At 46.2% G+C, this 15,000-nt stretch overlaps 1 protein-coding gene across 2 annotated transcripts in view; it reads left to right on the forward strand.

The window, feature by feature from the left end:
- Positions 1–15,000, forward strand: part of LOC143299947 (uncharacterized) — a 64,072-nt gene that overhangs the window by 1,326 nt on the left and 47,746 nt on the right. The window contains exon 2 of one of the 2 annotated variants that reach the window (XM_076613490.1): positions 12,056–14,721. In XM_076613490.1, coding sequence (XP_076469605.1) covers positions 12,462–14,721 — 2,260 coding nt within the window. In that variant the 5' untranslated portion in view covers positions 12,056–12,461. Of the gene's footprint in view, positions 1–11,605; positions 14,722–15,000 lie in introns of both variants that reach the window. The other variant, XM_076613489.1, reaches the window with a different exon arrangement.

Below are 15,000 nucleotides of genomic sequence, written 5' to 3' on the forward strand. Positions count from 1 at the left end.
AGTTTCAGTTTCAGTTTCAGTAGTGCAAGGAGGCGTCACTGTGTTCGGACAAATCCATATATACTACACCACATCTGCCAAGCAGATGCCTGACCAGCAGCGTAACCCAACACACTTCGTCAGGCCTTGAGAACAAAAAGAAAAAAAAGAAGAAAAAAGAACTACTACTACTAATAATAATATGTATAAGGCGTAAAAACTTGAATACAAATATATATATATATATATATATATATATGTGTGTGTGTGTGTGTGTGTGTATAATATTTATATATATATATATTGTGATGTCAGAAACAGGGTACTGCAAACTAAAAGGACTTCTTTAATCAACAGTAGTAAGTAGTCTCTCTTTCTGTCTCTCTCTCTGCCCCCCCCTCTCTCAATTTCTGTCTCTCAGTCACATTGGGGTGATGTCAGGGGGGATAGATATGACATTGATATTCCTAGTTCATCAGACATTTATACACATTTATTTTCGGTAGGTGCCTAAGTTTATTTATTCTTCTCTCTTACATTGTCCGTTTTGTTTTTCCTCTCTCTCTCTCTCTCTCTTCCATCTCTCTCACCCTCTCTATCTCCCCTCTCTCTCTCCCTCTCTCTCTCTCCTCTCTCTCTCTATCTCTCTGTCCTTCTCTCAGCGTCTGTCTGTCCCTCTCTTTCTCTCTGTCCCTCTATCTCTTTCTCTCCCCCTCTCTCTCCTCTCTCTTACCCCCGCTCTCCCCCCTCTCTTTCTCCCTCTCTCTCCCCTCTCTCTCCCCCCCTCTCTCTCCCTCTCTCTATCCCTCTCTATCCCCCTCTCTGTCTCCCTCTCTCTCTCCCTCTCTCTATCCCTCTCTATCCCCCTCTCTGTCTCCCCCCCCTCTCTCTCCCCCCCCCTTTTTTTCCAGTTCAGTTGTTCACAGTGTGTTGTGGCTGTTATCTGGCTGCTAGTTTGCACACATATTTTTCTTTCTTCTGTACTAGTACTGTACTCCATGTTTATGATATTTCTCCTTACCTCTTTCTTTCTTTTTCTCTCCCTCTTCCCCTTTCCCCCTCTCTTTCCACCTGTTCTAGTAAGTAGAGTGTGAATGTTAAGTGAGTATGTCTGGAGCATCTTGTTGCACACTGCTTTCAGCGATGTCAATGGAGCTGATGTTATCTTGATTCATCAAGTGTAGTTTTGACTCCTGAAGACTATGGTGTGTGTGTGTGTGTGTGTGTGTGTGTGTGTGTGACAGAGTTGTATGTATATATATATTATATATATATTATGTACAGAGAGGGGAAGGACAGAGATGCTGATTAGAGAGAGTCCTTATGATGAAGTGAAACATCAAGAAGATCTAGCAAACATTGCTGGAACGAAGTCATTAATTATAACTCATGGCATAAAACATAAGATGTGTATCAATCACAGAGGAGCAGTTCAGGCTTAGAGCTTATTGCGCGCGCAAACATGGGCTTAGAATTCGTACATGTGATGGTTGCTGAACCATGGTACAAAATAAATATTGCAAATGATATTTGGTACATGTATACAAGTCTGTAGCCATGTAATCCAACATATGTTTATTATCGAGCATCCTTGGCCAACCAGTGTAAAATCTACTGTTACCAGCACTTAAATTGATAACCTGATACAAACTCCTCCTAATGGAAAAAAGAGAGGTTATAAAATAGGAACATTCATTATAGACCACTATACCAGTTTGTTTCACAAAGTTGGCATTTCAAAACATTTTTATTTTTATCTGTTTATGGCAAGTAGGACCATTATAATGGATTATGATTGTCACAGTATAGATATAGATAAAAGTCTCAAGAAACAAAAATATCACACACACAGTGACCACTCAGTGACACACACACACACACACACACACACACACACACACACACACACACTCACTCACTCACTCACTCACTCACTCACACACACACACACCAACACACGCATTCACCACCCACACCCCACCCACCACATACAGTGATACACACGAACACATGCATGCACCTCAGTAACTAAGTCAATGCACACCAAGTAAGAGATTGACACATCGGAAGTGAAATCAGTCATAGAATAGCGAATCATGCAAACATTTTGTGAGTGAGGAGGTCGGGGTTGGACTGAGAGAGAGAGAGAGAGAGAGAGAGATGCTTTTTTCCTATCCCAATCAGTCAGGTTGAGGCGGACTTTTAAAAGACAAGAGCGATTCACTGTGAGGCCGTTTCTTGGTATCAGAGTTATTCACAACCATGACACGCGGAACAGAATGAACAGCTGATAAAAGTACGACTCGTATGACCTTTGTGCACAGTTCAACACAGTCATCACTCGTCTTAAGTCACCTATCTGTTTGTGCGGACCACAGCGAAGTTGAGTTGTCAGCAGTTTGCCGGACAGTTTTGTAACAGCTGGCTCATGCCAGGTGACTGACAGATACGACTCCAGGTCTTGCTTGTTGTTGAACGCCTCGATTGAGTTTGTGATATTGACAATGACAGGAGAGCTCGGTTTGTTTGTTTTGGTGGGGGATTCACCTGCCCTTTGTTCCGAGGATTCCATTGATCACTCGTTTCAGTTGTACTACTGCCACACACAGTGTGTTGAGATCGATTGGAAAGAGATCTGTCTTTCTGTGTCTTTGTTTCAGTGTGTGTCTCGACTTCGGTGTTTTAAGGACGCTTTTCTTTGTTCTGTGGTAACAACTGGTGGGTAGTTCGGTTTGATGCTTCGGTCGTTTGTCGCGAAGTCGACTGGGAAAAGACGTGTTTGTTGTCGAGCTGTGTGATTTGCTGTAGAATGTTGTTGGGAGGGCTAAGGCACGAGTTGGGGTGAGAGGGGGTAGGGGGTGGGGTTAGGAAAAAGGTGGGTGGGTGGGAGAGGTGAATGGGGGAAAAGGGGTGGGAGGGATGAAGACAGATCGGAGGGAGAAGAACTCGAATGTTCAGGGAAGGACACACACACACACACACACACACACACACACACACACACACACACACACACACACACAGTCCGCCCGCACATACCGCGCGCGCGCACAGAACAGACACTATTCATCCAATATACAGCTAATGGAAAAGAGTACCATAATGTTGAGACTGTTTGAAAAGGGATTTTTTTTTAAAGAATTGTGTAACGGACATTAGTTGTGAATAAGGAATTTCAGGTTTGTACAGCTGAAGAACCAACAGCTCTCTCGCCGTGTTTCGCTCTGTTGAAATCGGGAACGCGGATTCCGGCTATAATCAGCATAAGAGCGGAGAGAACTGGCACAAACATACTTGATTTTTTCAATAGCAAAAGTTTTTGTAACGGTTGTTACAACGACGGGGAAGTTTTCGCGGAGTTCTACGGTCCACAGTGGAGAATGCGTAACTTGTCATTTACGACAAACGGCTGGAGAGAGAGAGAGAGAGAGAGATTCAGATTCAGATTCAGATGTTTATTCAGATAAAGGCCTTGGCCCCATACTGAAGGGGCTAATACAAAGGAACATAATACATAATTTTCATTAACAAAGGTAACCGTTAATAGACATAAGGTCTGCAAACGGATATTAAGAGACTGTAGTGCGCAGCCTCTTGCTTGCTTCATAAATATACATAGCTAAATTAAAAAGAACTGTCTCATTTCTTGTTGACAACAACATATTCAGCCTAAAATGACATGGTTCTGCATAATACTTCGAATTAATTAATTTCACTCTGAGATCAGAGAGAGAGAGAGAGAGAGGGAGGAAAAACTCACAGAATTATAACAACAATGTTTTTCGAAGACCTGAAGAAAAGGTTGAGAAAGTTTTCACAGAGCTGTACATACCACCAGCGTTTTTAAAACAATCTTTTAACAGGTTTACCCACAGGAGCGATGCATCTTTGTATGTTATGATATACACGTTGACGTTCTGTTGGTGTGGCATTCGAGAGGGGCGGGTGGGGAAGGAGAGGGGGGTGAGGGGGGGGGGGGGTCAGGAGGCGGCAGACTGACAAGTGGAATCAAGAGCGTGTGTGACGGCAGGAAACCAATCTATCTTCGCTGTATCTGTCGCCGACTTTTTGAGGCAGGATGTTGGTCACGGTACGACGTGTGTGCATAAATGTACAGGGTTCTGAAAAAGTTCGGGACCACTTGGGAAGTCAGTTTTTCTCAGTCTTTGGAGGACATGGAGGAATGATACTAGAATTCTCGGCAAACCGCGGTGTGTGTGTAGCCAGTGTAATGAGCAGTTTCAGTTTCAGTGGAGGGATGTGGCAGAATCAAATGAAATCGAATTAAATCAAAAACACTTTATTAATCCACATAGAAATTAAACTTGTCGCAGGCTTGTTGTAAACACCAACACAAAACGATCACGTGCAACATGAAAAGAGATGGTGAAGACACTTGTCTCATTCTGCCAACACAGTGTCCGTGACAGCCAGGAATTGAACCCCGGTCTCTCTCTTTCGGCCAAGTTTGTCTGGAAAATCAAACTGAGCGTTTAGTCATTGGGAAGATACTACAGACCGATGTCCCGTGTGCAGCACGCACTTGGCGCAGTGAAAAAGATCCGATGGTAACATAATTATGTGTTGACTTCTGGTAGAATTATGTAGAAGAAATCCAGTCTTGATAGGTATACGAATATAATTATCGTATGCATTCATTCAAGGCCTGACTTTTCTGTTGTGAAATTAACTGAAACTGTAACGAGCACAACTCGTATCCAAGGGTGGATTTATGGAAGTGTACCTTTTTTCTTTCCTTTCTTTCTTTTTCTTTTTTAAAAATATTTTTTATTTTAATTTTTAATTTTTTAATTTTTTTCAATGAAAAACCACAAATCAATGTATGACTGTACAGTTTTTTGCTCCAACATCGATTTTTCCAAGTGATTTTTCTTCAAGCTGGTCTTGGTGCACGTGTGGCTGAAACAGCTGTTTGTGTGTTCATTGAGAGGCCAGTGGTGGACCACTTGCACCCTGCATGATTTAAATCATCTCTCGATTTGACGGGCGCAATAGCCGAGTGGTTAAAGCGTTGGACTTTTAATCTGAGGGTCCCGGGTTCGAATCTCGGTGACGGCGCCTGGTGGGTAAAGGGAGAAGATTTTTACGATCTCCCAGGTCAACATATGTGCAGACCTGCTTGTGCCTGAACCCCCTTCGTGTGTATACACAAGCGGAGGATCAAATACGCACGTTAAAGATCCTGTAATCCATGTCAGCGTTCGGTGGGTTATGGAAACAAGAACATACCCAGCATGCACACCCCCGATAACGGAGAATGGCTGCCTTCATGGCGGGGTAAAAACGGTCATGCACGTAAAAGCCCACTCGTGTATATACGAGTGAACGTGGGAGTTAGCCCACGAACGAAGAAGATCTCTCGATTTTCAGACATTAAAACATATCTGCTTTTATCAATTTATGAAAATTCAGTGGTCCTCAACTTTTTGTGAAGTCTGTATTCACCACTGGGAAAGCGGTCAGATGGCAGAAAGAAGGAAGGTTAGGCCATTTTAGCTGTTCTTTTTTCGTCTTTCGTTCATTTTCTTGTTTTTTCTTCTAGTTCTTCATCGTCCTTTTCATCATCATCTTCTTTCTGAGACAGATTCTTGTTTCATTGAGAAATGCATTCACACAGGTTACAGATAATGTTTCAGATCGATCTCTGTTAGTCTGTGACTTTCTCCACAATGGGGAAAAAAGCAAGAACAAACCAAACATAAACACAAACAAAACCCACACAAAAACGAACGCTCACTGATGCACGGAGTATGTGCAGGCATCTCTCTCTCTCTCTCTCTCTCTCTCTCTCTCTCTCTCTCTCTCTCTCTCACACACACACACACACACACACACATTCGAAAAAAAATCTTCACCGCCGGTCGATCTGAATTTTTATTTCCGCTGCCATTTCAAACAACCTCCGCCATGTCAGTACTTGCAACCAGTGTCGCCGCGTTGTCTGCACGAGCGTTGTGTGACCTTGGTGATGATGGGGGGCGGCATGCACACTGCGTGCTATGTGTCAGAGTTCGTAGGTCTTTCATTCTGCAGCTGTGAATGGGTAACTGGTAGAATCCTGTCAAAATTCTTGGCGTGTCCTTTGCACCAGCATGTGGTTTATGTACGAGAATTAGCCGGTAAAAATAGGTTCCTGAATTTTGGATGCTAAAATAGGACGTTACCGCGAAATTTGGTTCGTGGTGTGTTGTGTCACACAGAGAGTCAACAGGCCCACATTTTCCAGGGATGGGTTTTAGGAATGGATCTTGTCCTAACTTCTTCGCGTATTCTAGCACCGGCTTGTGATTAATGTTCGTGAATTGGATGTGTGCTGTGTGTGTCACAGAGACAGTAGGTCTTTGTCTGCAAGGGTGGTTTGGTGGAATCCTGTCTAAACTCTTCGTTTACTAGCACTCGACTACCTTGTGGTTTGTCATTTTTCGTGAATTTGATGTGTTTACTCTCACCCCACGCCCCCACCCCTTTTCTTTTTTTTCTCTCCTGTGTTAGTTTTATTCAGTTAGTGATTTTTTTTTTGCGGGGTTATTATTAATATTATTATATAAGATTCAGCGTCTGTGGCACCTTGAAACGGATGTACCGTGTGTTTTATTTTCGGTTCTTGTTTCGTTTTGTTTGCATTTTTATTTATCTAAAATGGGGTTGTTTACACCAGGTCTATAGGGTTTTTTTTTTCTTTCCGATGTTTGCTTTTTTCTTCTTCCTTTAAAAAAAAATTTATTATTTATTTATTTATTTTTTTAAAGACAGATATGTTTTTGTTGTCTTTATGCACGAACTTTTCTTAGCCAGGAAAGTTCCAACGAAAGATTGATATCTTGTTTTTGGCTCACGCGTGTAAACAAAGAAGTTTAAAATAGAAGTGTGGGTGGGTGTGTTTTGGGAGTGTGTGAGTGGGGCGGAGGGGTAGGGGGGCAGGGGGGGGGGGGGGGGTCGAAACCTGATTATGGCCAAAGACCGTATTGCTATCTTTTAAATGGCGGGGAAATTAAAAACGGCAATACACACATAGAAACCCAATGGTAGGTGTGTAAGACTAAATGTGAACGTTGCAGACCACGCGAACGCCGAAAAAGAGGTGACGGTTTTTAGTTAGTTGGTTTGTCAATGTACAGTTCTAAAAACAGAGCAAAAACAAAACAAGCTGTTGTATTGTCGTGACTGAGTTTAACTCTCTCCATACGAACGGCGAAAGAGACGACGTTAACAGCGTTTCACCCCAGTTACTATCATCAAAATATTGCAAGCGGAAGGCTCTTATACTGAAGAGGTGAATGTTGACAAAGAATACCACAATTCTGACGACGGAAGCTAAAGGTTGGGTCATTCAGACACCCACTGGACATCCGAGGGGTCTGTGTGGAGGAGAAGAGAGGACTGGCCGTACTGAGTGAGTTAAGTCAACTAAATGCAGACCAACGTGTGTTGTTGTTAAATGTCCTCGTCACTGGCGCAAGACTGTTGAGTTGACTCACACACAGGGACAAAACGAGGAAGGAAACAAGTGTATTTACAGAGAAGGTGTAGCCGGCACTTCGCCAGGGCGTTTCCTGAACGTTTCGGACAACATTTCCTGCCTGCTTTGAAAAGCTGCTTTGTCCGGTTGTCATCAACACGGCTGTTGTAAAAGGTTTGAATTTTAAGTGAAATAATTATACAGGAAAATAAATTTTAAAAAAACTCCAATAAAACCCAAAGAACAACATTAACAACAACAACAAAAAAACCCACCCAAAACGATGAAAGCCTCACAATGGATGCCATGCACTTCTTGCGAGTGTTCCAACAAAAAGGAAGATGTCGATGGGCTTCCCACCAATCACAGCTCCGGAAAGATGTGTCCGCAGTCCGAAACGTCCACACTTGTTACCGCAGTGTGTTATTTCTGTCACAAACCCCCAGCTTTTCGACAGACTTTCTCCTTTTGTCATGAAGTCAGTGTCGATCGTCTTCCACCAAGACCACCATAGGAAGCAGCTGAGGCCGGATGAGACAAGAACCCACACCAGTGCTGTATGATTTTGGGATTAACTCTCTCCATACGAACGGCGAAAGAGTACGACGTTAACAGCGTTTCATCCCAATTACCATCATCAAAATATTGCAAGCGGAACGCTCTTGTTCTGAAGAGGTGCATGTTGACAAAGAATACCACAGTTCTGACGATGGAAGCTAAAGGTTGGGTCATTCAGACATCCACTGGACATCCGATGGGCCTGTGTAGAGGAGAAGAGAGGACTGGCCGTACTGAGTGAGTTAAAAAAAGAAGTAAGTCTTATAGTGTATAAGCAAGTGAGAAAGGCAAAAGGTACTTTGGGTAAAACAGCGAAATGAAGCGATGAAACGAAGGCAAAGAAAGAAACAACACCATTTTTGAATTGCTTGAAAACCGATAGAATAACTTCAAGAGGAGAATTTTTTTATGCTTTGTCACACATGTTCGTGATCGTAGACGTTTAGTTAAAATGTTAATTTTTACATTTGAATATTATCGAAAAATTGATGGATGCAGGGTGGAATCAAAGATGAATATTTGAAATACACCGACGGGCGCAATAGCCGAGTGGTTAAAGCGTTGGACTGTCATTGTCAATCTGAGGGTCCCTGGTTCGAATCACGGTGACGGCGCCTGGTGGGTAAAGGGTGGAGATTTTTACGATCTCCCAGGTCAACATATGTGCAGACCTGCTAGTGCCTGAACCCCCTTCGTGTGTATATGCAAGCAGAAGATCAAATACGCACGTTAAAGATCCTGTAATCCATGTCAGCGTTCGGTGGGTTATGGAAACGAGAACATACCCAGCATGCACACCCCCGGAAACAGAGTATGGGTGCCTACATGGCGGGGTAGAAACGGTCATACACGTAAAAGCCCACTCGTGAGCATACGAGTGAACGCAGAAGAAGAAGAAGAAATATACCGAAATATAGTTTAGAAAATTAGTCGATATATATTTTTAAAAGGAGAAATTCAAGAACCTCAAGCAGTTTTACGGTAAAAACAAGCTGACAAAAGCAAACGGTGTACGTGACAGAAGCCGCTGCTGTTCTGGTGATTAAAGCCTGCATCAATTTAAAGAAGCAAGACAAGCGGTGGAAGCAGTAAAGCACATATAATAGACTCCCGCAGCTGTTTTAAGACAAGAAAACATGGAACCCAGTCAAAACGCCAGCATCGGGGTTCACAACAAGATAACTAATGGAATCAACGAGGCAAGATGATAAACCACATAGCGGGCTTGCACGGTAACCAGATAGAACCAAATCTGGAACCAAGAACCAAATCGGGAGCCAGCATGCATCAGTCCTACGTACAAGATAGCTCAGCTAAGCGATGCGGTGAAGCAATGTTGAAGAGCCCACGGCAGTTGTGAGCTGATGTAGGTGAGGCAGAACTTGAAGAAACCCTGACTGACAGGAGAAGCAAGCCAGGAAGCGGCAGCATTTTCACGGTCATTGAACTGCAGGTGAGACGGGCAGTCCGAGGAGTGTTTTGATAACCTGGATGGTGTTGGAGACTCTCTCTCTCTCTCTCTCTCTCTCTCTCTCTCTCTCTAGTGTAGTGTAGTGTTTGCGGAAACAGGATCGGAACCTACTCCATTCATATTAAATGATATGACACGTACAAATAAATATACAATCACGTAAAAAAAAAAGAAAAAAAAAAGCTTCGAAAGGAATACGTTTGCACCATATTATTATTCTGCCCGGACTATCAGAAATCAATAAATAACTGCATAAAAGAATAATAGGTAAATGAATAGATTAGAAGTAAATGAATAAATAGATAGATAGATAAATAAACGAATAATAATAACTTAAATCAGCCAATTAGTTAGCAGCATATTATTGGTTTGCCCCGAATTTTTTTTTAAAGATAGATTAGAATAAGTGAATAAACAAATAAATGAATGATAATGATGGTGATTTTAATCACTGAAGTCAAGCTTTTGCAAGGAATCAGTTAGCACCATATTGCTTTTTAGCCTGTACTATCAGCGAAGGTTGTTTGAAACTGGATGGGAAATTTGATGGGCGATGAGTCTTTGCTGTAAACTTTTGATTAAAGTGAACCATTTGCTACTCTTTTTTTTTCTTCTCTCTCTCTCTCTCTCTCTCTCTCTCTCTCTCTCTCTCTCTCTCTCTCTCTCTCTCTCTCCTTCTGATCCTCCATAACCTCTCTGTATGCTCTGCATCTTTCACGTGAATTCTGCTGAAGTTAACTAACGAGGGTTTTATCAGACGGTGAAGATTATAATTATATTTGGTCATGTTCTTATCTTAGGGGTGAAGTGCCGTTGGTATAGTGAAATTTCACTGCTTCGATCTCTCACACATACACGCACACACACACACACACACACACGCGCGCGCGCGCGAGTTAGAGAGGAAAAGAGAATAGGGGGGAGGGGGAGGGAGACTTGAAAATTCATATGCGTTCAGAAAAGGGTGAATTCCTAGAACAGAATAAGTGAATAAAACAGTGATCTTAGCCACAGTTCCGCTCTTCTCGCTGGTCCTTGTCAAATGTTTGCACTGACAACGAAACATCGCGTTTCCTTCATACAGAACAACAAAACAAACAAACAAACAAACAAAACTACCACAAAAGACGCCGGGCGCAATAGCCGAGTGGTTAAAGCGTTGGACAGTGAATCTGAGGGTCCCGGGTTCGAATCACGGTGACGGCGCCTGGTGGATAAAGGGTGGAGATTTTTACGATCTCCCAGGTCAACATATGTGCAGACCTGCTAGTGCCTGAACCCCCTTCGTGTGTATATGCAAGCAGAAGATCAATTACGCACGTTAAAGATCCTGTAATCCATGTCAGCGTTCGGTGGGTTATGGAAACAAGAACATACCGAGCATGCACCTCCCCGAAAACGGAGAATGGCTGCCTACATGGCGGGGTAAAAACGGTCATACACGTAAAAGCCCACTCGTGTGCATACGAGTGAACGCAGAAGAAGAAGAAGACTACCACAAACAATCCAAGAATAACTAGTTCACCAGTGAACCGAAGAACGTCGTCACTCCGCCATTGGATCGCGAAACACACAGGCGCAGTCCCTTTTACTGAGGGGTTACTAGATGATCTCGATGAGTGGGTGGGCGGGGTTTTCTTTCTCCCAACTCGCAAACGTTGTCATTGTCATCGTTGAAAAGCACGCTGGAAAAGAATAATAGGAGGAAGGGGGGAGAGCTCGGGGGTTTAGTTTTTGTTCCCGTTTTGACAGTTGAACTGACTCATGCTGATGCATGTGTGGTGTGGTGTTTCTCGTGTGTTTATGTTGGGGGAGTAGGGGGGGGGGTGTACTGTGTGTGTGTGAGAGAGAGAGAGAGAGAGAGGAAAGGAGAGAGAGAGAGGGGGTGAGGGGGTGGGGATGTTAAAGCATAAAGAGTGAAAGAGAGGAGGATAGTTAAAAAGCCGAGATTGGGAATTGGTCGAGAGGGGGTGGGGGTGCATTCTCAGATGCTGTGAGAAGAATTTGGTGTAACGTTTCCCCACTATTGATGTACGAGTTGAGTGGGTTTTTTTTGTGTGTTTTTGTTTGTTTGTTTGTTGTTGTTTTTTTACTGATACAACTAACTTTCGGCACAGTGAAGTGACATACTGTGGGTTCCTTGCAATCCAAGCCCCCAAACGTCCGGGAGATCAGTTTAACTCTAGATTATCAAGACACGGCAGCCAGCGAGAGGGCGAACGATTCGGCCCTGCAGTGCCCTGACAGGATGTGAAAACGAGTTGTGTCGTAGAGCCTTTACCTACAGAGAGCCTATAATTATATAATACGAACGGAGATAATTCTTCCGTTGTGTGCTGGATTCCGATGGCTTTTGTCCTTTATTGTGGTGTCAGCCACTGGCGTCGTCAGCGCTTCGTGATAGGTGTTTGTGCTTACACTTCCACCCCCCTCCCCAACCCCCCGCCCCCCGCCCCCCTTCAGCCTTCTCCTGACATCTTTGCCAAACGGGCAGGAGGTGGTATGGAGGAGGAGTAGAGGGGTACAGCAGGGGAGGAGGTTGCACATTATCGGTATCAACCTTCCAGGTTCCTGAACACGCACGCAGCTTTTACAGAAAACAGCTGAAAACATCGCCAGCACTCCCGTGTTACAGATTGCGGCAGCAGCAGCAACAGCAACTAGCGGCACGCGCCGTGCAGCGAGCAGAACTGAAGCCCTTTTTTCTCTCCCCCTCTCTCGCTCCCTCTCTGCCCCCCTTGCACGTGCCTCAGACCCTCTCCTTGTCCAATCAGAGTAAAGGGTTCAGACAGGAAACGGAGGGGGTAGAAAAGAGAGGTGGGGTAGGTAGTAGCCCTGGAAACGGTTCGGCACCAAAACCATGCCTCCCACCTTTCGCCTCCTCCCCCAACACCCCAGAACAGCACTGTACCACTACCGGCGCTGGATGCTGCAGCAGAGACGATGGGGCGCTGAAGCCTCCGCACAGGTACTATGGAAGACAGCGGCTACTTCTCTCACCGCTCCAACGAGTTCAAGTTCTCCAGCACGGAGGGGGACAGCGGGAGGATCCCTTCCCCCGAGGACCTCTTCAGGCTGAAGTTTGACGACCTCGAGTTCTCCCCCTTCAGCTACCTACGTCACGGCTTTGCCGACGCGGAGGATTTCGAGGACTTCAAACGAGAGCTGCAAGAGTTCCGGCGCCTGAGAAGGGGGCTGAGAGGCGAGACCCTGTCCCCAGGTGACGTCACGAGGGGCGGGAGGACGAGGGGCAGGTGCGAGGCCGTGAGGGACAGTGCGCCGCGTGCACAAAGGCGCTGGACAAAGGGGACGGGGGAAAGGGAAAGGGAAGGGGGACAAAGTGATGGGACAGGAGGGGAAAGGATTGAACAGCAGGGCCTTGTTGGTGGTGGTGGTGGTGGTGGCGGTGGAGGGGGAAAGAGGAGGGAGAACCCAGGTGATGCAGATCAACCCCCGTCTCCCCCTCCTCCTCACCCCACACCCCTTCTGAAGCGAGGTGTCAGCTTGCGTGTCAAAGGCGGGGGCCCGAGGGCGCGTGCGAGCAAGAAAAGAAACGGGGTGTATTTTGACGACGGCTGTTTCCCGAGCGAGCCAGCTACCCCGTACAACCACGGTCTGAGGGGGTCGCGTGACCACCACGCCGCGTGTGACACCGGAAACGATTCGGCGACGATTGGGTGGGTTTCCGGCCCGGTGAGCAGCGACACCGCCCACACACAGTGGCCCCGATCTGTGCCGACAGAGAGGACACCAGCAGGGCTTAGCGGCAGGAAGAAAGACGGTGATCACCACAGCACCCGGGATACCTTCACCTCGGGTGAGTTGAGCCCACCCAGGCAAGGAACCGTTGCTCACATTCAGCTCCACGAAAGCGAACCCCAGCGGGAAAGTTGTGCTGCGGAGATTAAGCGTTACGCCACACCTGAGGTGTGTAACGGTGAACAGGACCAGGTGTTCGTGAAGGCTGGTGGAACACGGCCGACAAAAGATTCGTGTTGTTGGAGTGAGAAGAATGATTCAGACGATCCCGTCGATGCCAACAGACCGCTCCAGAATCACGAAAGACTAACTCGGACCGAGAGGTCTGCGCGTGCTGCGTGCTTACCTGTGTCACACCAAAACGGTCACGCTGACATACCAGATGATTCGGACAGGTTGGTTGTAGGAAACCGCACTGCAGTGTGTGAGAAACTTACTTCCGGTGAAACCGAAACTACTCGCGTAAATTCTCATAAAAATCCAGCAGCGCATTGTGATAAAGAGCGGGTACACGGTGAGAAGTTAGTTCGGGAAAAGCCACCCATTAAAACCAACAAAAACGACAGTGCTAATAATAGAGACAACGGAAAGACAGATTTGCATCTAGATGAACACAAGTGCACTGCTGACCCAGCGATCCCAGAAAGACACACGCCTCCATCACAACGCCGAAGCTGGCGGCAGTCAGACCCCAAAAGATCCAGCCTCCTGCTGCTGAACCTGAAGAGACTGAGCAGGTGCGGCCGCCCCCCTAGCGGTCGGGACCTGGAGGCATTCATGGAGTTCTTCAACGGAGACGAGCACTTCCAGGAATTCGAGCGGGTCTTCGAGACCATCAACAACAACCGGCGGTTATCCCGTGACGCGGCGGTTCTCCCTTGGGTGGCAGGGAGAGGGGAATGGAGGGGGGAGGAGTCTTCAGGCGAGGAGGAGGACGACCACCTGGGCGTCCTCTACATCGACGAGACCTTCATGGACTTCTTTGACAACGACGAGGACTTTCTCGAGTTCGAGAGGGAGCTGGAGAGGGTGAGGTCCAACAGACGGTCCAGGCTCCTGCTGGAGAGCCTCAGCCGCCGTTCCAGCTGTGATATTTTCTCGGACGTGGAGTCGTTCTGCGAGCGGAACCTGGGCCGGAAGCGAGGCAGCACGAGCACGAGCAGCACGTCGCCCAAGGTGGAGAGGCGGCTGTCGGCCACCAGCAGCGCGGACTGCGACCTGTGGAACTCGGCGGAGGAGTGGAACATGGTGATGAAGAAGCTGAGGAGGAACTCGAGGTTGTTCTCGGAGCAAGCTGCTGCTGCTGTGAATGGCAGCTGTTGCTGCGTCCGGACAGGATGTGTGGAGAGTTCGCCGAGCGCCGATGGTGGTGGTGATGGTGGTGGTGGTGGTGGTGGTGTGGTGGGCAGGATGCAGGCGTTGGAGGGAGTGGCGGAGGGAGGACGTCATTTTGACAACTGCCCCTGTGTTCGAGGTAAGGCGACAGGGGAAGGGGGAGGGGGAAGGGAGGGAGGGGGAGAGAGAGAGACAGTGACAGACAGGGACAAAGTGGGTACAGGAACAAAGTGGGTAATATATATATATATATATATTGTGTGTGTGTGTGTGTGTGTGTGTGTGTGTGTGTGTGTGTGTCTGTGTGTAAGGCAGACAGACAGAGATGTAGAGTTGGAGAAAGAAAGACTGGTATACGTGCGTTAAAACAACTTTTTTCTGTCTTCTCAAGGTCAGTGTTCTGTATATTATAGTATCC

This window comes from Babylonia areolata, chromosome 25, assembly GCF_041734735.1.
Source record: "Babylonia areolata isolate BAREFJ2019XMU chromosome 25, ASM4173473v1, whole genome shotgun sequence".
In the NCBI taxonomy this organism is placed as follows: domain Eukaryota; kingdom Metazoa; phylum Mollusca; class Gastropoda; order Neogastropoda; family Buccinidae; genus Babylonia; species Babylonia areolata.